The sequence below is a fragment of the Corythoichthys intestinalis genome, chromosome 13, assembly GCF_030265065.1.
Source record: "Corythoichthys intestinalis isolate RoL2023-P3 chromosome 13, ASM3026506v1, whole genome shotgun sequence".
NCBI classification, from domain to species: domain Eukaryota; kingdom Metazoa; phylum Chordata; class Actinopteri; order Syngnathiformes; family Syngnathidae; genus Corythoichthys; species Corythoichthys intestinalis.
The window spans coordinates 21,288,881-21,313,006 of record NC_080407.1 but is presented as its reverse complement, the minus strand read 5'-3'; the positions used below and the strand labels follow the sequence as shown (position 1 = coordinate 21,313,006).

At 39.0% G+C, this 24,126-nt stretch overlaps 1 protein-coding gene across 1 annotated transcript; it reads left to right on the top strand.

The window, feature by feature from the left end:
• Window positions 1-1,382: 1,382 nt before the first annotated feature.
• LOC130928043 (gastrula zinc finger protein XlCGF26.1-like) lies at window positions 1,383-12,479 on the top strand. Its single transcript, XM_057854242.1, has 3 exons — window positions 1,383-1,556; window positions 1,852-1,956; window positions 10,212-12,479. Exons 1-3 carry the CDS (start codon window positions 1,445-1,447, stop codon window positions 11,930-11,932), a joined length of 1,938 nt encoding a protein of 645 aa, XP_057710225.1. The 5' UTR covers window positions 1,383-1,444; the 3' UTR covers window positions 11,933-12,479.
• The last annotated feature ends 11,647 nt before the right edge of the window (window positions 12,480-24,126 follow it).

Here is a 24,126-nt window from a genome sequence, read left to right as displayed (position 1 = left end):
TCATTTTTGTAAATCAGTAATCTGATTAAAGTTACTTTCCTTGATGCCTGTGCGTTACTATTTTGTTATTGCCCCATAATGTATGTAGAATGAAGACTACTGTAGTCATGGGAGTGACATCACGTGTCACATTTTGTAATCGGTGATGGAAAAAAAACGGGTCACCATGATGCGTGAGCCGTGAGCGCTGGGAGTTTGCGGCCAAAACAACAGCCTTGCTACTTCGCCAGGATACAATGAAATAGGCAGGAGATATACTACAAACGGCTGCATATGCACACTGGAAACACAGCCATTACTTCACATTTTTGTCCAGTAAAGATGACAAAAATATCTCTGTGCGCTGTGATCTACATAATCTGTGGTAATCGTTTGGAGCCCAGTTTTCTCGTCGAATTGCAGCAGCCCATCTCGCTCTCTCCTCTCCGTGTCTCTCGGAATCCGGTAGAACTTCAAGCCTCTCCTTCTATCTTCTCTGTTATTGCAACCGACCGCCACACACGCCTTAACCATTTTGATTATTAATGTTAACGAGCAGAAAAACACGCCGTAAATAGGAGGAATGTACGTAGCCGTAACAGGTCAACCCGATGTGTTGACGGACAAGTGGGCGGCATCGGTCAGGAGAACGCAGTTGTGACGTCACGTGGGTAGGGTCTATACGGACAACATGGCGCGGGGGCGTGGCTGTGACATCACGTGAGTAGGGTCTATAAAGGTAACACAAATCCATTGCTAAATTCAAATGGCTTTAATTTGCCTTATATTCACCCAAATCTTCCTTGATGTACAAAAAATGAGGAATTGTAACTCCACGGGGCATAAGGTATGAGATCAATCTGTAAACAATACAACCAAAAAGGAATAAGCTAAAATACTATCATAAATTGTGCACACATTCACTAACAAGCATATATTTTGACTGACTTCGCTTTCAACAAACGGACGAATGCTGTCATCTAGCGGCCGTAATGGGAAACTACTGTACACCGCAAATAATACAGATCATGCAACATCAACATTGTATATGCATCGCGAAGGCATGAAAAAAATACATACAATGCACATATACAACTCCATTAGTGACCTATGCTAACGAATTCACAAACGTAAATCTTCCATAAAAGTGGCTGAATGTAAAGTGCTTCGACAACGATGAACAGCCCTCCTCTTCCGCAATTGAACCACGCTCGTGATTGGCTGCGAAGATTTTGACTTGCTTGGCGCTAATCTCATGATTGGCTGTGCAATGTTGATTCGCTTGCAACAGCCGCTCTCCCGATTGGCGTTTTATAAGAGAAATAGATCAAAGAAATAAAGACATCAAGAAGATAAAAGAAAAAGACTCGCCATTTTCCCTCTTTTCTCGACGACGTGTGCCACATTGTGATCTAAAAAATCTTTAGCTAATCTTCGTCTCAGCATTTACAAATAAAGTGGGAAAATGTCCGCGAGACCGGAGGAACTTTGTGGAGTGAAAGAGGAGCCCCCACGTCACCGACACTCGTCTGTGTGCAAACGAATGCACGCAAAGGTTGTTCTTCACAGACTAGAAGGTTGGTTCACTTTCGATGATAAGTACTGTATTACTATACATGACAGATTGCAAAAATGAGAATAAATTTTTAATGGTAACAGACTAACAGTAGTGCTATCAAGGGATTCTAATTTTTAATCGCAGTTAATGTGATGTCTAGCACTTTGAATGACTTTTGTTTTGTTTTGTTTTGGAAGACAATAAAGCACGAATAAACAAAAAAAATGTCAAGGATGAAATTTCTCCAACAGAATTCAACTTTGGGGACACAAGTTTGAAAATGAAGAAATAAGATTTTGTTTGTGGTGTTGCAGATCTATATGTCAGCCAAGCCCATTATCCTGAGTCTGCATGCATCAAGGACGAGGAGGAAGAGTCGCCATCCATTAAGGAAGAAGAAGAGTTCATACACTTTAAAGGTCATCCCAAGCATTGCTTTTTCCTCATTAGTACAGAAATGTTTTTCAGTCTAATATTGTATCTTTTCATTCCTTTTACATCGTGGTGCTGCTTAATTAGTAGCCGTGTAATGGACTCGTTAGCCAACATCAGGTTGCACCACTGCATCGGTTGAAAGATTTCCCTCTATGTAAATGATTTGCTTTGTTTGAATTAATTACATGTTGTATACATATATATTTGGCGGAAAACACTCAGGTGACTTGAAGGTCCCAATTTGGCCAAATTTCAAAATTGTCCATTATGCATGTGTGATACATCATAGGAAAGCTTCAAATCTCTATTTTCGGGGTGGGGGGGGGGATTACTCTATAGTAAAAGTAACTATTTACCAGGGAAGTAAATATTTCCGTTACTTTAAAAGGAAGTTGTTGTTTGTCAAAGAATTAAAAATTTTCTGAGCAGTATTCGAGTCAGTTCAATAGAGAAGAACAGACAGGTAGTTGTGTTATAGAACCTTGTAATATTTATTGCACCTCACCAGGAACAGATTTATCCTACACTTGAAGTGCAACAAAAATAAACAGATTTGAATTGCTTACCATAGATGTCGACAAAAGCTTTGCCCCGGGACATAAATTACACTTTACATGCACGTTCTTTCCTTTAATTTCGACCAACTTGAAATAGTGCTTATATCTCAACCTCGTAAAGGACAAAATTTTCTCTGAATGCTCTGCCATCATATCCCTCTGCATCTGTTTTGCGTGTGTGTGTTTGCCGCACGCGCTGTTCCGGTTTGTGTGAAAACACCGGCTCAAGCGTTTACGTCACAGAATGGGGGATCACGTGAAATTTGACAACAGCGCAGCCATATTGGAAGCAGGTCTGGCTCGCGGGACATTAAACCTTTAACTTGCCAGTTCGATAAAGAGACAAACTCGTTACTAAGGCGAAGAACAAATATGTGATCAAACTTAAGGATGTGAACAATGTTGACCCTTACGAGCAAGCCAAAGACAAATGGAGTAAAGATGTCAACGGGCTTCCACAATTACGCGAAATGGACATTCTGCTGTATTTATTGTTTGGTGTATGTTATTAAACTCATCAGCGATTCCGAAAGTACAAATCGCTACAAAGCTACGAACAGTTTTCCTGCGGATGGGTGCAGTACCTGCACATTATGACCGTATCAAACGGCAACTCCGTCGTTCTTGCAAAGATAGGCTATGTGTGTTTACTATTTTCGTTGCCATGAACATGAACGCACCCCAACTCTTGGATGACAAATAAACAGAGCAGAGTAGACTCGCTACGGCTGGTAGATTCTTCAGGTCATTCATAGTAAGTAACGCACCGCTTGTGACCATCAGTAACGGTGTTGTAACGGCGGAAAAAATAATCAGCTAGATTACCCCGTTACTGAAAAAATAACGCCGTTTCATAACGGTGTTATTTATAACGACATTATTCCCAACACTGATTAGGACATATATATATATGTGTGTGTGTGTGTGTGTGTGTGTGTTACACGCATTGCACTGTAGAATCTGTGATCAGGGTTAGGTGATATTTTCAAAATAAATAAGAGTACACTATACATAATGAAAAAACGGAACCGAACTGAACTGAAATGACCAAAATTGAATAATTTATGAACTGCATTCCAATAATTTTTTTTTCAATAAAATCAGCTAAGGACCCCTGAGGAGAATTTAATTAATTTCATCAAAAAAGTCAAAAGTGCAGACAACTGATCAATTTTACTCATTGGGAGGTCTTAGTTTTAACCACCTGACCTGCATTGCCGCCCAAGGCATTTTTCATCAAGAATTTTGTAAACTTGGCATTAAACAACATTTAGTACTCTCATTGGTCTCGTTCATATTCTAAGATTTTTGGCACAATATTTGAGTGTGAATCAACAGTGTTAGGGTAACGATGGTAGGCAGATATCAAAATATAGGTACCATCGTTTTCGAACTATAAGCCGCTACTTTTTTTCCCCTCATATTGAATCTTGGGATCCAGTGCGGCTAATTTGTTGATTTATTGGGTTAATAGCAGGGGTGAAAGTGGCTGGAATTCTTGCCGGAACTCCCTTGGCTCCAGGGCCCCTGTGACCTTCGTGAGCTTAAGCAGCTCAGAAAATGAATGAATGAAATAATAGGTTTCATACATGCATTAGGCTTCTGCATCACACTGGAACAAGGCATAAATGAGAAACTGATTTCCATTTAAAATAGTGTTTTTTCACTGATTTACAAAATTCCATCTAAAACGCCACGTAATTTTTATATTGTTATTTCATTTTAACTCTTCAAGAACATAGGATATACTTTGAAATTGAAGATAATATACTGTAAACATTGGCTTTTTTTTATAATAATAAAGATATGTAAAAAACATGAAAAAAAAAAAAAGCGCAAATGACTTATAATATGCACAGTGAAATGAAATACATTTTGAAGACAAAGCAAACATAGACTTTTTTTAATCATAAGGAAATGAATAAGTAGCCTTACATAAATGAACAAAAATAAATGCACATTAACATGGAAGGTGTTCTGAACCACCAAAATAAAAAACAATAAAATAATACAAAACAAACTTAATCAACTCTTTCCTTTCTCTTAAATATCTGATCAATATTCTGTTGCATTGCACCTTTAATTAAACAAGCTTTTTTTTTTTTTTTTTTTTTTTTTTTTGTAGAGGATAGATCTTAAACCGGATCCCAACCCGATCCGACCCGAATTTCGGGCCGCGTCGGGCCCATAATGTCAGTTATTTTCGTTCGGGTCGGACTTCTCTCTCTCTCACTATATATATAAAATATATATATATGTATATTAGGCATGTGCTGGTTACCGGTTTCACGGTTTACCGTGGTGTGAAAACGTTGCGGTTTCAAAACCACTAAAATTTTCCATCAGACCGTAGTACGGTATTCGCTATTTTTCATGTGTCAAAAATGCAGCCAGAAGTGGCTTGGCGCGGCAGCGCTCACCCCCTCCCGTTTGTGGATGTGTGTGAAAGTGACGTTATCTGCTAGACAGCCAGTGAACCCAAAAACAAATACTCCAAACATAAGGCGTACTTTTCTTCAATTTATTGAGCTCTCAAATCGTGGTATGTGGAATATACAAAACGAATACATTTAAAACTTTGTACAATTGTATTTTTCAATGTGTGAGTAGCTTCAACAGATTAGCAGCATGAAAAAGTTTGTCAAAAACAAAACACACATTTTCCTTTCAAATTCAATATACAAACTTAACTAAAAGCTTACAAAGACGAATGTTAGCCTAGGCTTAGCTGGGAGAGCAACTTCGTCGAGTGTTACAGCCGCAGAGTGAGAAAACAAGCTTGATTCGCTTGAATGAAGGGTAAAAGGGGATAGCATCAAAGATCGCAAATTGCGAAAGATGCTCTTGCCCTAAGCACAAATCCACGTTCGCTGGATCAAGGGGAGGTCTCACTCCCAATGCTTTTTTTTTGTTTGTTTGTTTAGATGAAACGTTTCCACAACAATATTTACACTTTAAACTAACTCATACTTTTTTAACTAACTTATCAACTTGTGAATTCTTTGTTTTTTAACACATAGGCATGACATCATGTAGACTAGAGCTGACACAGTGGCTGAAAATGGCGAAACTTCACTTGAGCTTTTCCACCCTCCAAAAAAGTCATGCAGTAGAATTTTTAAAAAAAAATTCATTCTGAAGTGTTTTTACTTTTTTATAGAAATTATTTTGTTCTTGCTCTAATCTTGAGCAACTTGAGCTGTGGCTGTGGGTGTAGTCTATAAGTTATATTTATTTTAATTATATTAAAAAAAAAAAAAAAATAGAAAATATTGATAATTTATTTTAACAATATATTCATGTTCCAGTTTGCAACTATGTTCTGGAAAAAAAAAAAAACAATCCTGATCAATGGGGGAAAAAATCATTTTTTTTAACCAATACATCTCAAAATAACACATTTTGGAACTATAATTGCAATACCGTGATTCCGTGAAACCGCATATTTTTGCTCACGGTTATCGTACCGTCAAAATCTCATACAGGCACATGCCTAGTGTATATATATATATATATATATATATATATATATATATATATATATATATATATATATATATATATATATACATACAGTGGGGAGAACAAGTATTTGATACACTGCCAATGGGAAAACCCATTGGCATTTAGTATGTGAGGAAATGAGGGAAAATAAAAATTAGGAGATGGAGATGGGTTATTGCTCTTTTTGTGAACTTCTATTTTGCAAATCATTGGAAAAAATACAACTTTTAATGAAAATCAGTTTTTGTATGTGTTATAGACGTAACTGTGCTAAAACAGTTTTCTTGGCAAGAGGTTTGACCCCCCCCAAAACAAAGAAATCAATAAATGACAAAAATTTCTGGCTCCGTGGTGACCTTCACGTCGGGGAGTTCCGGCAAGAAATTCTAGCCACTTTCACCCCTGTATGTAATATATATATATATATTTCTGTCTCCATCCATGTACCCGTTTATAATGCGCACCATGATTTTACAAGTTGATTTTGGGGAAAAATAGTGCGCGTTATATTCGGGAAATGACGGTAAAAGTTTATTGTTTAAGGTTTTAATTTGTTATCTTTATGGAAGGGCATCGTTACAAATGTGATCCCACAAAACTCAACCACGCATCGCATCCTCGCATTTCCTCCTTCTCCTGAGTCCTAACAAATAAAATATACAATTTCGGGGTATTTTTTCAGGTTCGGGCCTGCAAATCAAGCTAATTGACCGGGCCGGGTAAGGCTTTAACACCCGCGGGCAGCGTAGCAGAGTTTTTTTTCAAACATGGGGTTTTGACAGTTGCAGTCATATTTTCAGAATCAAAGCATCGAATGCCGGAACGGCGTTCCGCCTGAAAAGTTCATCCCGCTACGCAGTTCCGCCTCACTTTCACCCCTGGTTAATAGGTAACATTTTATTTGACAGCGGCGTCATAAGACTGCCGTAAGACCGTCACATTTTATTTGACAGTGGCGTCATAAGACTGCCGTAAAACCGTCATAATTATGACATGACACTATCACGGCCGCTAACGAATATGACAGATGTCATTAAGTGTTATCCCGCAAATTAGTAACTAACTCCATGTATGTCCAGCTCGAATCTTATACATCCATTCAAAAGTGAGATCATTTGCTGGATGGCAAAACACGATATCTGTCACAAGCAGTGATTAATGCTCATAGCAGTGTCATAATGTTAGTGTTAATGTCAGGTGTAATGGCGTCAAATAAAGTGTCACCAAATACCTGACTAGCGATGAATGAAACAACTGGAGCAGTAATTAAATAAATTATTAGCACAGATCATGAATTTTGATTGTCATTTAGATCTGTAGCGCTGCAATGCATGCTAGGAGACAATGTTGGATGACAACAGTGTTTACAGCAGGTGACAGTAGAGGTTGCCCGTCTCCCTCAAGGGATTAGTGATGGCCAAATTAAGCTTCTTCAAGCAATGAAGCTTTGCAGCCAATTGGTTCAAAGCACACGGTGACTCATTTGGTCTTATGATGCCGCTGTCAAATAAAGTGTTACCGGTTAATATCTTTTGGTGCTAATTACCCATAATTCCAAGGGCGTAGGTTTGGTCTCAATATTTGAAGGGACAATATAACAGCAAGAGCTGCAGGTACACTTTTTGCTGGGGACAGGACATTAATAAGACCGAACAGATTGGGTGAATGACAGTCAGGGCTACATTTCTCACCAATAAGAACCTAAATAATTGATCAGCTAAATGTTTGCGCACGCGCAGAGCTTAGAGGGAACATTGCTTGAAGCACGGCAGATAATTTCACTCATTTCTAGTAGATTAACTCTGAAAACAAGAGATTTTTTTTTTTTTTTTTTTTTTCAGTTTTATAGAGGTGTGTTTTTGCAGTGCACATGTATTGGTTCAGGTCATACACCATTCGATTTTACCCTTTGTTTTCAAAAACAACAAAAGACACATTTTGAAAACTTCCAAAATAAATGTCTGGATTTTATTAGCAAATTTAAATTGGATTATTTGAACACAAATTATATTAACATACACAAGAAATACAAATGTGTTAATCATCTCTTAAGTATCCAGGAATGAAAAAGAAAAAAAAAAACATTATTTATTTATTTTTTTATTACCACTCAAAATTGTCTTTCTAAATAAATTAAATACAACAACAAAAAGTTCTTAGTCATGGAATAAATAAACTAAATAAAAATGGAGCCTTCCTTCAGGATTAACACTACTATTTTTGCCCACAAGCACAGCCAAACTCAACAAAAAATGAAAGCTCCTTTGGGCTGCTTTAAGACCACATAAGTAAAATATAAACGAAAACTGGGGAGAAGGGTGTAAACCTTGGTTCACTACATTTCTTACAGCTGAGCAGAATTTCCTATATTTCTCATAGTTTAAGTATCGTCAGCATAGTGAGAAACACATACAGGAAAACACTTCTACTGTACGTAAGCAGCTTCCTACTCAAGTTTGGCAAGTTCACACAGTTTATCGTAATGGCAATGCCAACTCTATTTGTAAATAACCAAAGCCTAATTTATGTCTCCCAAACGTATTTTATTTTGTAATTCACCATAACTTCCTGTTACACTTTTACTTTAGTGTATTTCCTGTTCCGTGTGTTTTGCAATGTTTGCAAATTGAAAGCGGGCCAAAAAGAGTGACAGCGAAATGTGAGAGTTTTTGTCTAGTCCAGCGGCCTCTCTGGAAGAGGCAAAGCTCATACGGTGATCCTGGTGATCGTTTTATTTTTTCAAGGTGAACGGTTTTATTTTCTAATGATTAAAGGGAACGTTTTGCAAGGTTTGATCATTAAAGACACCAAATCATCACTCAGCTCTCACCCTTATTCGGAGCGGGTCTGCTACACGATCACTACCATTACTTACAGTAGCTGCTGGCCGGAGGAGGGGAGGGCATGCAGACATGCCACGTAATTTCTGAACTCTGATTGAGAGTGTGCGCGTGCGTGTCAGGGGTGGGTCAAGTCATCAGCAATTCAAACATGCGTTTGAGGAAAATAAAAATGGAGCGGTACATTCAGGAAGTGAAAAAGGGGTAAATGTAAGTCTGAACAAACTGAAAATATTTGACTCAATATTGGTAGGGTCAATTCTATCGTTACAACATATGGGAAGACAATCTAAATGACCTATATAACTGAACACATTTTACACTGCAAATAAGGTTGCTTGAAAGTTGGTGGGGACAATTTGAGGATCCTGAAAAGTTGGTAGTGTTTTGTCCCTTCTGTCCCTATGCAAAACCACGCCCTTTCATAATTCAGTGAGAACTACCGGGGCTTATCTATGAACAAATGCCATTTTTGTGTCAAATTTTGTGTATGGCGGCTTCTAAACAGGCGCACCTTATAGTTCGAAATTTACAGAATTGGGCGATGAGTCTAATCATTTAGAAATGTTTTATAAACATACTAACAAGTACACTGACATACACAGGCATCGTGCAGTGACAATAGAAAATATTTAGTCACAAATAAATGCTTATATTCAATCGATATTGGAAAAACACGTTATTGTGTTTACCAGTGATTCATTACTTCCAACTGACAAATTAGCTCCACGCACAACACTGGAATCAGCCATTTTTGTTGTTTCGGCGCATGCGCTGTTAGAGGATCGCTTAGTCTTCCCCGAGTCCGACGTGACGGCGTTCAACACTTTTGATTCGGAGCCGTAAACTTGAAATAGTCCATAGACAAGATTCCTAGTCGTCGAAAAGAAAGTTGTATTCACTCACCCGCAAAAAACATCCAACGTCAGAATTTGGTGGTTACTGATACAAATGCCTAAATATGAACACAAATGCGTAAATATGAGTGCACATTTTTTATATACAAACATGAATCTCTAAATACGAGTATAAAGCTTCCATACGCCGCATTTTAATGACGTCATCACAAGGGGACTAAAGTTCTTCACACAATTCGATGGTAAACTTTCGGGCGTCGTTTTTTTCGGACGCATTTCCACGCGAAACAATGTTTCTTGAGGCTTAAAATGACACCGCATATTTTTTCCCACAATTTTTTTGTGAATTCTTAAACCGCACCATGCACTGAATCCACGAAACCCCAAGGGATCACTGTACTAGTCTTTTCCAAGTTTTGCAAAGAGGAAAGACGCTGCGGTAGTCCATAAAATATGTCAATGGTTTTCTTGTGTCTTGCAGGTTTCAGAAAATACCTTAGCGCTGAGCGGCAGCAGCCAGACTCTCCTGGTGTGAAAGAGGATGTTGAGCTCCCCCAAATCAAAGAGGAGGAGCCAAAGTCTTGTCAACAGAAGCAACTTCCAATCAAAAAGGAGGAGGAAGACCTGCCGTGCGTTAAAGAGGTGGAAGAAGAGGAGAACATCACCAGGTCGACTGGTGAGCCCTTGAAGAGTGAAGATGGTCCGAGTGAAGCCAGCAGAGGGGCGGAGCCTCCAAGCGAGGGGAGTAGCAGCAGCTCAACAGAAGGATTGAAAGCAGACATCATCGCTCCGTCAGACAGAAATGTGGCAACGTCACACTCACCTTACAATGCAATACGATACAATACAATACAAAAACCTTTTTCCTGCTCAGTTTGTGGTCAAAGATTCACTCGCAAGAGCACCTTAAAACAGCACACAAGAACCCACACTGGCGAAAAGCCTTTTTCCTCCTCAGTTTGTGGTCAAGGAGTCTCTCAAAAGCAACACTTAAAAAGACACACAAGAACCCACACTGGTGAAAAACCTTTTTCCTGCTCAGTTTGTGGTCAAGAATGCAGTCGCAAGAGTTCCTTAAAAATACACACAAGAATCCACACTGGCGAAAAACCTTTTTCCTGCTCAGTTTGTGGTCAAAGATTCAGTCGCAAGAGCGCCTTAAAACAGCACACAAGAACCCACACTGGCGAAAAACCTTTTTCCTGCTCAGTTTGTGGTCAAGGATGCAGTAGCAAGAGTTCCTTAAAAATACACACAAGAATCCACACTGGCGAAAAACCTTTTTCCTGCTCAGTTTGTGGTCAAAGATTCAGTCGCAAGAGCGCCTTAAAACAGCACACAAGAACCCACACTGGCGAAAAACCTTTTTCCTGCTCAGTTTGTGGTCAAGGATGCAGTAGCAAGAGTTCCTTAAAAATACACACAAGAATCCACACTGGCAAAAAACTTTTTTCCTGCTCAGTTTGTGGTCAAGGATTTTCTCAAAAGCAACACTTAGAAAGACACACAAGAACCCACACTGGCGAAAAACCTTTTTCCTGCTCTCTTTGTGGTAAAGGATTCGCTGAAAAAGGAACCTTAAAAAGACACACAAGAATCCACACTGGCGAAAAACCTTTTTCCTGCTCAGTTTGTGGTCAAAGATTCAGTCGCAAGAGCGCCTTAAAAAGACACACAAGAACTCACACTGGCGAAAAACCTTTTTCCTGCTCGGTTTGTGGTCAAGGATGCAGTAGCAAGAGTTCCTTAAAAATACACACAAGAATCCACACTGGCAAAAAACTTTTTTCCTGCTCAGTTTGTGGTCAAGGATTTTCTCAAAAGCAACACTTAGAAAGACACACAAGAACCCACACTGGCGAAAAACCTTTTTCCTGCTCTCTTTGTGGTAAAGGATTCGCTGAAAAAGGAACCTTAAAAAGACACACAAGAACTCACACTGGCGAAAAAACTTTTTCCTGCTCAGTTTGTGGTCAAGAATGCAGTTGCAAGAGTTCTTTAAAAATACATAAAAGAATCCACACTGGTGAAACACCTTTTTCCTGCTCTGTTTGTGGTCAAGGATTCACTGAAAAAGGAACCTTAAAAAGACACAAAAGAACCCATACTGGCGAAAAAACTTTTTCCTGCTCAGTTTGTGTTCAAAGATTCAATTGCAAGAGCACCTTAATACAGCACAGAAGAACCCACACTGGCGAATAACCTTTTTCGTACTCAGTTTGTGGTCAAAGATTCATTCGGAAATATTGGATAAAGAGACACTTTTGTGTTTAAGTAAGGAGCAGTGGCCAATGACTGTTTTGCCTGTCATCCATGTTGGCGTCATCAGATTTTGTGCACGTAGGACGATTGTATTCCACAGAGCTTCCTTATATCTTGTTGAGCATAGGTTCTTTTGGTAACTTGCTTTGTCCAATTGTTTTATGATGTATATCCACCCTATTCCCAAAACCTCAGCTGATTGAACTCTATCAAGTTTGTAATGTTTGTGTGCCTTCTCAGTTGTTTTTCTTTTCATTCCAGCATATGATTCAGCTGGATGGGCGGGGCTGTGCTGTGGCGCAGTAGGAGCGCTCATTATTTAAAGTCACTGTCATTATATGCGAGTGTCGGACTATTGCTTAGTTAGTTTTACTTTACTTGTTTACTTTGTTTTTTGCCTTTTCTGGCCATTGACGCCTTCCCCTTGGTTTCCTTGCCGACTCGGTTCGTGTGCCTTTTTGTATTTTTTCTCGCTTCTTTTGGCGTGCTCCCTTGGTTTTTTTGTAATAAATTCTACACAAACTTCCTCGTCTGTGTTTGATTCATATTATACCGCTCGCCGTTTCATTACAAAGTTAAGTGGCATTATTTGTATCACACTCACCCTTTCAAACTACACTTTTCACATTTAATATTTGAAACAGCAGACCCCAAATTTCAAAAATTAGAAATCATTCAAAATACTGTCATTAAATTAATATGGAGAATGACAATATTGCTAAAACACTAATTATAAAAAAAATAAAAAATACTGGCTCACAAACGAGTTTTTTTGTGAGGGGTTTAACTTTACCATGGCGCAAAAACGAATTTTTACTATACAAAAACAAAATTCATTTCGAGGTTTCTAAAATTCGATTTGAGGTCAAAAATGAAGATGATAATGATGAAAGTTCTATAATAGTGCCCAGTGGGGAAAAGGTAGCTCCAGATTTAGACTGTTGTGTACAAAAAGGAAATATATATTTGATGTTTTCAAATAGGTAAGATACTGTATGTTTTGTAGCCATAAAATTATTTGTTGTTGCTGTTGAGCTTCCACTGTGCAGAGCGCTGTTGGTTATTCGTGTGCAATTTATTTTAGTGTTGTAAAAAGGGAGTGTTAAACCGAAGCTTCTTGGACCTTTTAGTTTTCAAATGTGTTCGTGTGTTATTGTGCCATCAAGCTTTGGGGATTTACACTTTTATTCCCAATACCAGAACGATAGCCGAAATAGAACACCGTCTTTGTAGTAGCCTTGTATTAGTACGTAAACTATCTGGCATGCGTGTGCAGTGTTTCCCACAAATGACCGAGACTGTGGCGGGCCGCCACAGTCTCGTTTGGGCCCGCCACAGTCTCGTTTGCCCCCCGCCGAAAAAAAAAGAAGATAATAATCAGATGCGTCAGTCAGCCGATTACACAGCTGTAGCCCACTCCACTCTACTACCCGCGAGAGCGCGCGCGGGTAGTAGAGTAGTATTTTATTTATTTATTTATTTAAGAGACGTAAGGGGAACGAGTAGGATGAATGGGAGAACGAGCGAGATAGCGAGAGATAGCGGTCGCATGTCTTAGCAGCACGCTGTTATTCTGTTATTGTTTTTCTGTATTATTGTTACCACAATCAAGTGGGTAAGCAAATACAGACTTCTCTCCTTCTTCCCCATATCCGGGGCATTACAATAGTTTGGATCGGACTTTTCGGCGAAAGTGAGCGGTGGACGCACTGGACGGCCGTCTTGGACGGAAAGCAAACTTTGACTGAACTTGCGCGGAGAGGCGGGGCCCAAAATAAAGCCTTGCTCTATTTTCAGAGCGTTGGTCACAGTAAAATATTTATTAGTTCAAGCAGAGTAAAATGATACATATTCACGGTACAAGAACGTCGTTTCCGTGTCCATCGACTGGTAAGAAAAGGCTGTTTGTATGAGTGACGTGTGGGCGCTCCCGTCAGGGGGAACATTTAGCGTGGAGTGGCTATTTTTCGGCACAACACCGGCGGGCCAACTTCAGACAATTACGGCTGACGAAACTTTGATAAATGCGCCCCCCCCCCCCCCCCCCCCCCCCAATTTCGCGAGCTCTGGGACACTCGAAAAATGACTCTCATAGTACCTCTCCTTGCTAAGTTAATGGTACCTCGATGTGCGTTTATGTGGAAATTTAGTTCACGAACAACGGGGGAAAAAAATATTCACCTTCTCACCGAATCAAGTAAAACTCTTTACACGGCTATTAGAATTCCCCCAGTCCTGTAAATGGGTCAGTTGACAGAAGGACTGTTATTGTTGTGGTAATGTAGTACTTACGAGGGTCAAATAAAAAGGAAAAAGGAGGACTGCGACGGCGGTCTGAAACCCGCGGCTCTCGGGCCGCATGCGGCTCTTTAGCGGTGCTTTTTTTTTTTTTTTTTTTTAATGGAAAAAGATGGGGGAGGGAAATATATTTTTTGTTTTAATAGGATTTCTAGGAGGACAAACATGACACAAACATTCTTTCAATTCATTAATATTGTAATGAAGTTAAACTTGTGGTGGCATCGTACAACAGAGTAGTCACGTGGTGCGCTATAGGATCCACTGCAGGGAAAATAAACATTTAATCACGAAGGCTAATATAGCTAGTATTGATAATTATAAGGCTTGTACAAGGCTTTGAATTTTTTGCTGCTCCAGACATACTGTATCAGTTTTATTTTGTTTTTTTTTTTTTTGGGGGGGGGGGGGGGGGGGGGGGGGGGTCAAATATGGCTCTTTCAACAGTTTGGGTTGCCAACCCTGAGTCACTACGAGATGTAAGTCGTACTATTGCTACGAGAAAAAAAGTCGCATTATTACATAGGGTAACGTAGCTGTAATCAGCTACGCATTTTACATACATGTACCGTAGCTGAGAGCTATAACATTAGCCTAGCTAATGAAATATTTCAAATATATCTTTGTTATGGTTCTTCTTGGGGGGAAAAAATAATGAAGAAAAAAAAAAAATTCGCCGTGGCACGACATGGTGAGGCTGTCCGACTCCGTTGCAGCCCACCACCACAGTTTCAAAAAATCCTATGGGAAACACTGGTGTGTACTGCTTTGCACGCTTGGTATGGAGAAAAAGAGCAGGCATGACAAATTTGGATCGAAATGGCTGTTTTGGGATGGAAAAAACTAAAAGAGATCCTTAACACCCCCTGCTGTGAGTGACTTCCAGCCCCAGCCGATGAAAATCTCTGAACTCTGCTTCATACTTTAAAGTGCTAATACCTCACCACCCTTGTGTATTTGTATTCATAGTTAATATTTTGTTTTTATTCAGTCCACTACATTTAAACGTACTTTTCATATTTTATCCTGATATTTAGAGGCGGGTAGAGTAGCCAAAAACTTTAATCAAATAAGGGCAGCATTTTTCTAAATAATATAATTCAAGAGAAAGTACTCATCCAAAAATGTACAAGTAAAAAAGTATTCGTAGAAAAGAATACTCAAGTAATGAGTTACATTGTAACTGCTTGCCATGCCAGATTTTTTTTAAAATGATGGTATTTATTTGTCGATGTATTTATGGTATATGGTCAATATTTTTTTTGTCTCGGCATAACTTCATCTAAATGAACTGTTATTATTATATATGACCATATTAGTCCAAAAAGATAACACAAAAAGCATCGAATTCAGATTATAATAACACCGTGAAATATGACCCGTCCAAAGAGCATGCGTGCCCTCTAGTGGAGAAAAATTATTGTTACATCTGATACTTCTGAGTGGAATAATGGAGTCATGTGAGTATCGTTGCTATGTCTCATTGGTGAAACTGAGACAGCCATTGTCGGCATCTCTGGAAAAAATAAAGTCAATATATAGAATAAAGAGAAAAAATGTAACGACTAATTTAGTCCAAAGTCGCAGCGTAAGAGTAGTGTTGCTTCTTCACACACCCACTCAAGTAAGAGTAAAAAGTACTGCGTGGTTAAACTACGAAGTTGATTTTTCTCAAAAAGTTACTCATTGTAACGGAATATAGGTGTTACTACCCACCTCTGCTGATATTATGTGTTATAATTATTAAGCATTTCCATTTCAATGTTAACACATTAGCAGCCAATTTACTAGGGATGGGACAATAAAACTCAAGATATGATTTGCCTCGATATGGCAGGGTCAAGATATGATACAGTAGTCAGGAGTGCTGGATGTCACTCACAGCAGGGGGTGCTGAGGATCTTTTTGAGTTTTTCTCATCCAAAAACAGTCGTTTCGGTCCAAATTTGTCATGAGCGCGCAATTTCTCTATAGACCCTACTCACGTGACGTCACAGCCACGCCCCCGCGCCATGTTGTCCGTATACTCGTCATGTTAATGCATTAGCGCTTCGTAAATTCCTCCTATTATGGCGGTGTGTGGCGGTCGGTTGCAAAAACAGAAGATAGACGGAGAGACTTGAAGTTTTACCGTATTCCGAGAGACCCGGAGGAGAGCGAGATTGACTGCTGCAATTCGACGAGAAAACTGGGCTCCAAACGACTACCACAGATTATGTAGTAGTCATTTTATATCGGGTAAGATGCATTTAATATATATTTAGAGGGTTTTGGGCTGACAACCACAATTAAGATCATTGCGAGGCTAATCGCCGACAACATACACTCAGACGTTGTGAATGAACTACCTGAAAATATGTAATTATAAGGGGATACAGTGGTACCTCTACATACGAATTTAATTCGTTCCAGGACCTTGTTTGTAAGTCGAAATGGTCGTATGTCGAGCAGGACTTTCCCATAGGAATACATTATAATTCCATTAATTCGTTCCAAAGCCTAAAAACATACACTAAATTCTTAATAAATACTGCTGGCACTGTTACAAATGGCAATTAAACATAGAAAAACAAATAAGTTATAAATAAATAATTCAGAATAATATAATAATAATAAGAAGAATAATTATTCCTGAAAATAATGTAACGAATCGGATTCTAACATGGCGGACACTTTTTACTGTCCCTGAACGCACCGCGAAGCTGACGTCTCAGTGAGATAGGTCGGTGCAGTAGAGATAATACTTTCGTTTTCTTGAGAGCAGTCAACTGCTTAAGACAATGGGCGTTTTGTGTTGGATAAGTTCTTAAATAAATGATAAAAACGTGACGAAGCTGGCGATTTCCTTGGCAATGTTACCACAATAATAATTGTCACCTTAACTTATAAATAGTGGCGAACGGTGGTCGGAAGAGGACCATGGAGCTGTATTGTTGAGCCAGTTCAGGGACGCGCACCCCAAGCTCATATTTTTCTATAACTTGCATCTTCATTTCAAAGGTAAGCATCACTTTTTTCCCTGTTTCTCCAACTGCATCAACTTTTTTTGAAAACTATGTTGATTTCTCACACAAGAAAATCCACCGTGCGTTCGTTTGCAGTGCTGTCATGTCGTCGTATTTCGAGCAACTCGTCGGATGTAGAAACAAATGGCGGCTCAAATTTTACGTCGGATGTCGAAAAGATCGTGTCTCGAAGTGATCGTATGTAGAGGTACCACTGTAATAAGACAGTTGTCATACAATTAATTTACAATTTCACTATACATAGTTCCCACACTCCCATAATACTTTGCGCGGTTTTGCGACGTCCGCCATCTTGGTTGGCATTCGAACGGAAATCGATATTTTGAAAAACTACTGTGATTAAAACGTGCAATTAAGGTGTAAACATGGCTTTATCGAAGCAGAAAATACGATATATTGACACATTGGATACTGAATCACGTAACAGATACGAACAGAAGATTGAATTGATCGGCTTTGATCCATACGAGGTGAAAAAAGACAGTTTGACAACCGACCTGGATTCGCTCCCGGCGATTTCGTACTATGACATTGTCAACTACCTCATCCACACAAAGAGTGCCTATACAATGCAGGATTTGAACTCCCTAAAAGCAATGGATGCTCTAAATCAGTGTAGAAGCGGCTGGGTCAAGGATGTTATGACTATGAAGTGCAACGACAAAGTGTTGATAACTGGCAGGGTATGTGGCAATGAGAAGATATTTCTTTGTACAATGTATATTTTTCAAAAATGTCTCCTTCCATGATTTCAGATGAAATGAATATATACAGATATTGTGTCTATGTTTTATCATATAATTACCTTAAGTTAAACATCATTTTGTTGCTGCAAAGATATATAGATAGACTCGATGACAAAATAAATAGGATGTAGTAGATGATACGTTGGTATGTCAAAAGCCCTATAGGGAAGAAGACGGTGACGTAATTGGGTGTGACAATGAAAATTGCGCATATGTTTGGCTGCATTTCAAGTGTGTAAACTTAAAGCGTACTCCAAAAGGAACCCTTTATTTGTAGTCACTGCAAGCCCAAGCGACCTAGAAAGAAGTAAAAAAAAATTGTGCATTGTGCTTTGACTTGTAGCCAAATGTGTTGGAATGTAGCATGTGTGTACAAAAACTTGAATGCTTCCTTGCTGAAAGTACAGAAATATCTATATCACTATATAATTGTTAGAACCAGAATTACAGGTGAAGGGTTCACTATAAACAGTTGGGTATGTGCAATATCTTTGTTGATCATTAAAGTAAAGTTTGTCTTGATACTGCCGAAATGATGTTATTCTGTGTCAAGTTACATAATTAAATTAAGAAAAGTTCATCTCCTTGTTTATGGTCTTGGCTTTTTATTCAAATATAAGTCATAGACTAAGTCGAACCACTTAGTCTTGTGGGAGTGTATTTGGGCATTTCCTCTTATTGCACTCAATATTTGAAAGGGTAAGCATGGTAACTACTATGTCAGTATGAGAAAAAAGTGACTGACTAGGTTTAGACCCCTAAATATCAGTTCAATACTCTGGGCATGTGAATAAATGAGCATTAACAATAAGAGTAGAGGTAAAACACCGGCTCCCTGTATCCCCTTCCCTCTCTTTGATGATCGATTGCCTGAGATAGCAAAACACAGACTCAAACATAACAACAAACAGCTTTAATATGACCATAGAAGTTAACATGTGCACAGTGTTAAACCACAAACAAGCAATTATTGCAAAACTAATTATAAATTAAGGATGTACAGCACAAACTAGGTTGTACGATTTCGGGGTAAAGGTTTAATTGAATGGAACTACAGATTCACACATATTTGTAAGAGCACACGCCACTGTTCCAATTTTGTCCACTACAGGTGGTTCATTTTCATTGCAGATTAAAAAGTCTATAGGCAACCTGTCTTGCAACATTGTATACTTATTGCGCACAAGTCCAATTACCCGTTCAACATGAATCCGCACATGAGCAATTTTCCTAGTTGTTTCTACATCAACAGCCGACAACTGAGCTCTACCTTTTGTAAAGCTTGGTATATTCACTTGTGCACAACACATTTCCACACTTTCTGTAATGTCAAACCCACGGTCAGCCAAAACAAGGTCACCTGGCAACAACTTTCCTAACATACCACAGTTCTCAGTAATATACTTGTCACTTGCCCTCCCACCCCAAGCTTTCGACAAGAATGATACACTTCCTTGAGGGGTTATTCCAATTAAAAACTTTACAGTATTGGTGTGTTTGTAGGAAGACCAGGTTTGAGCTCTGGCTAGCAAGGCCCTTGGGCGCTGAATGAACACTTCAAAACAGTCAATGATCACAGCAGTTTTCAATCCAAAATGTTTCCTGAATTCAAATGGCATGGTTTTACGAAGTTCTTCACTTTCCGGCCAATACAGTAAATGTTTTAATCTGACATAGAGGATATGGATAGCTATCAAAAATGTTCTTGAGACGGTTGATGCAGAAATCTGAAATCTAAATGCAATGGGAAGGTTCAATTTAAGGCGCATTAGTGTCATAATTAGACGCTCAAACTGTCCAAGTTCACCATTTCCACGAGGTTTAGGAATGTACTGTTTAACAAAGTCAAAAAGAGTCATTAGCACTAGATAATTTGGAAGACCAGTGTAGTATTTTACTTTATCATCCTGATTTTCAAAACACTTTTCATTCATTTTCATACCAGCTAATTGTCCTTTTAACATGATATTCTCTGTAATCAGCCTCTGGAGTTCACTCTTGGCAGCACTGCTACAACTCGCACATGGTTGTGTAGGCTCTGGATCATTTTCTGCAGGTTCCTCCAAACTGCCAAGTATCATGAACTGACACACCTCTTTCGGATCTTGTTCAATGGGAGTGAAATCTGCATCCCCGTTACTGCTCAGCTCCAGCAATGCTCTAGCAACAAGGTGCTTGTCCTTTGTGCGCTCTCTTTCTCTGACTCTCTCATACCTGTAAGTACATAAAATATTCGTTATTGCACATTTCCATTTAAAATATAGTATTCAAAAACACAGTGTTACTGGTCAGTGCTGAAATAGATAGACAATCATAATGCCTTGGTATGAAATTGACTGCTGATTTTCCTGTCATGATGTTGTCATGTTTTCTCAATATGATCTATCTATCTATGAAGCCTAATAAATATTGATACATCACATACTTTTTGTATGACGGACAAACCGGTGACTATTATGCTCTTGGGGGAAAATGTTGTACTACTAATTTGTAAATATCTCATCTTTTGAGAAAAGAAGATATTTTCTATTTACTCACAGAAATCTAAAATTGAAGTAGCTTACACATAGGAAACAATCATGTTTGATACCATAATGAGCAAATAATAAAATTTATTTTCAACATGGTCAAATTACAAATTTTAACCAATATAATCATCAATCACATTTTTTCTTCACAAACCAACTACCTATCTGGCAGTAAGGGATGGCTGTTACTTCTGTTGGATATTTATTTCATGAACACAAGTATTTAGAATTAAACAGGATCTACATTTCTTTATGACTTCATATAGGTACAGTAATGAGTATTGAAATATTGTTACCACAAACCTTTTGAGGTCAGTTTGACATTTGTGACGTTTTCAAGGATCCTTTTTTGGTGTCTGGGATTCTTTCAGCTTTAATGTTGGTGCCCAGTCAGGATTCGATCTGTCATACAAACTTGCAGGTTTTCCTGAAAATAAATACAAATCAGTATAAATACCTTGAGTAATACATAAGCAGAAATAAACATGAAGTAGAACCATGAGGAGAAAATAATTATATGCAATGAACTAATACTTAAACTTAGTCTCTGACTAAGGTAATTTCATGGACGATGTTACGTTAATATAAATGTTTTTAAATAGGCTTTCATATAACGGTCATACATACATGTACATCGTTGCATCACAACTCAGAAATTGTACACAGACGCACAGGTGCCTGATAAGTGACCCCCATTCACCATATAGCCTATATAAAAGAGAAGGTGTGCTATATAGGCTTCTCTATAAAAGAGAAGGTGTGCTATATAGGCTTCTCTACACCTTCTCTTTTATATAAAAGAGAAGGTGTGCTATATAGGCTATATGGTGAATGGGGGTCACTTATCAGGCACCTGTGCACAGACGAGTGTGTAGAGGCGGGCGAGAAAGCCAAATCATTCGAAACGAGTGCAATAGTCCAAGCATGAAAGGTCAAATCATGAATAAATTTCGCACACAAATAAAAAAAAAAAAAAACTTCAATGTAATATTTACCGGTAACAAAATGATCTGAACATATGCGAGAGTACTGTGATGGGACATCCTTTCTACCGACATTCGCCAACCACTTTCGACGACGGTCTTCGCTTATTTTCCGAGTGTCTTTTCCTTCGTGGACGATTACTTTTGGAAATCGAAAGAAACTACGCTTGACTGAGTCATCGTGTCTATTTTTACAACCATTGGCCCAACATGAAAGCACCATGACGACTATAAATAGATTCTCATTCAAATTATCCACTGTACCGTGACAAGGTGTCGTTGCCATCCATGATGGCGGACGCAATTATAAGTGCCCGGATGCTGATGTCACACGAGAACTATGTATTGAGGTCGAAAGACAAAAAATAAATTCAACTAGGGACAATCTGGAGTAGTGCTATCGCACTTCATATTTATTACATATTATATATGTATGTAGTGAGAGTGCTATCGCTAAACCATATAAACATTAAAAGCCCTAGCTCCATTGACAAATGACATGAAATACATTAGACTTGACAGTGGATGTTAGCAAGAACAAAAAAATTTCGTAACTCACCTTCCCGAGCACAAGATTCCTGCCGAATTTTCGTGTACGAGGACCTGTTTCACCCAACCAGCAACGTAGCATTTATAAGCCTCCAAGCTCTTAAAGTTTTTCAAACTTTCGTGAGAATAGGCTGATTTTGTGTGGACAAGTTAGTTGTAAATATGAGGGTCTGGCAGAGACGGCGAAGGCAGCCGGTCAAAAATCATCGATTTAGGCATCAAATATGGATCTGGCGACTGTATAGAACGAAGCTTTTCCACATAACGCCTTTTATGCAACACATCCAGTGAGTTTACGGCATCAGAAAGCACCGGGTCTTCCATGAAATGCATTTTAAATTCCTCAATCAATTGAAACCAATGCTAATACAGAGACAAAATGACGGACAAGTGGGCGGAACCATACAGCGAGCACGTGGTTTTGTGACGTAGGTGGGTTGGGTCTATATGTAACGGGAGTAAATATGCTTATTAAATTATGCCGGAAGTGACGCGTCATGACTCGCTCTCGGAAGGGGACGTGCGCAAACTAGCGCGGGAAAGGCACAGTTGCGAGGAGGACACTGTGATGGTGAGTCGCACATTTGCAACAGTTGACATAAATGACGATAATAAGTCATCTTTTGCTTGTATTGCACATTCTACCAAGCGGTTTTCCTGTATAGCTTCCCATCGTTGTAGTGACACAAAGTTAGCGCTCAGTTTAATCTTGTTTGTGAACAGTTATGGACTGAAGCTTACTAATAATGCGCCATTGTTCGTGTGTTGTGCAGTACAGTAAAGACGTGCTTGTCGACGTGACCATCATCTCACTCCTTGCACACTGTGTTGCAGGTAAAATGCCCTTCTGCATATTGTGCTATTTTGTATGTATTTTGTTTGGTATTTTGAACTATTTTCTGTTTGTTGGATGTGAGCCCACAGCTCGGTCTCTCACTGTGGCTCACCATAATGCTGCTGCGTCACACAAGTGATGCATTTAGGGACACCTTGTAAATATGTAAATAGTTTGTTACTGTGTTGAATTGTTGCAAATGTGAATTTTATATGCTGTTAGGCCAATTGTTTGTTTAAATATCACTATACGATCACAATTGTTTTGTTAATTTGTTGTTTATTTGTTAGTACAGTTGCGAGGAGGACACTGTGATGTACAGTAAAGACGTGCTTGTCGACGTGACCATCATCTCACTCCTTGCACACTGTGTTGCAGGTAAAATGCCCTTCTGCATATTGTGCTATTTTGTATGTATTTTGTTTGGTATTTTGAACTATTTTCTGTTTGTTGGATGTGAGCCCACAGCTCGGTCTCTCACTGTGGCTCACCATAATGCTGCTGCGTCACACAAGTGATGCATTTAGGGACACCTTGTAAATATGTAAATAGTTTGTTACTGTGTTGAATTGTTGCAAATGTGAATTTTATATGCTGTTAGGCCAATTGTTTGTTTAAATATCACTATACGATCACAACTGTTTTGTTAATTTGTTGTTTATTTGTTAGTACAGTTGCGAGGAGGACACTGTGATGTACAGTAAAGACGTGCTTGTCGACGTGACCATCATCTCACTCCTTGCACACTGTGTTGCAGGGATTTTTGTAATAAATGGCAATAATAGCAGTCCACCTGTGTCTGTGATGCTTGGAACGCCAGTGATGGAGAGCTGCAACCCGTCACATTGATATTGTGACCCGTCACATTGGTGCCGTGACTCGTGGATCGCAAATCTGCTCTTCTGACCGGGTCCATCCAGCTGGAAGGTTTCCACATCGCGTCATCGGGTGGACAGAGTGTTTGCTCAGTCATTTTTCGCGTTGAACTGTTCAGTCATAGTTATATTTTTCTTTTTCACTGTGTGGCTTTGCAAAATGAATACTTTTAATGAGGCATCTGCCAGTACACCTAAGGATAATTGTTTTGGTCGTGGCAGAGGGATTCCTACTGTTTTACAATTTGACAGCCCTGTTCAGGGTAATGTAGTTCATTCAATGGGGGTACAACA

Excerpts from the sequence above, each read along its gene's own strand:
- LOC130928043 (XM_057854242.1), top strand. The coding sequence starts at position 1,445 with ATGTCCGCGAGACCGGAGGAACTTTGTGGAGTGAAAGAGGAGCCCCCA. Across the intron at positions 1,557-1,851 it reads TGTTCTTCACAGACTAGAAG|ATCTATATGTCAGCCAAGCC; the intron begins GTTGGTTCACTT and ends GTGGTGTTGCAG. Across the intron at positions 1,957-10,211 it reads AGAGTTCATACACTTTAAAG|GTTTCAGAAAATACCTTAGC; the intron begins GTCATCCCAAGC and ends TGTGTCTTGCAG.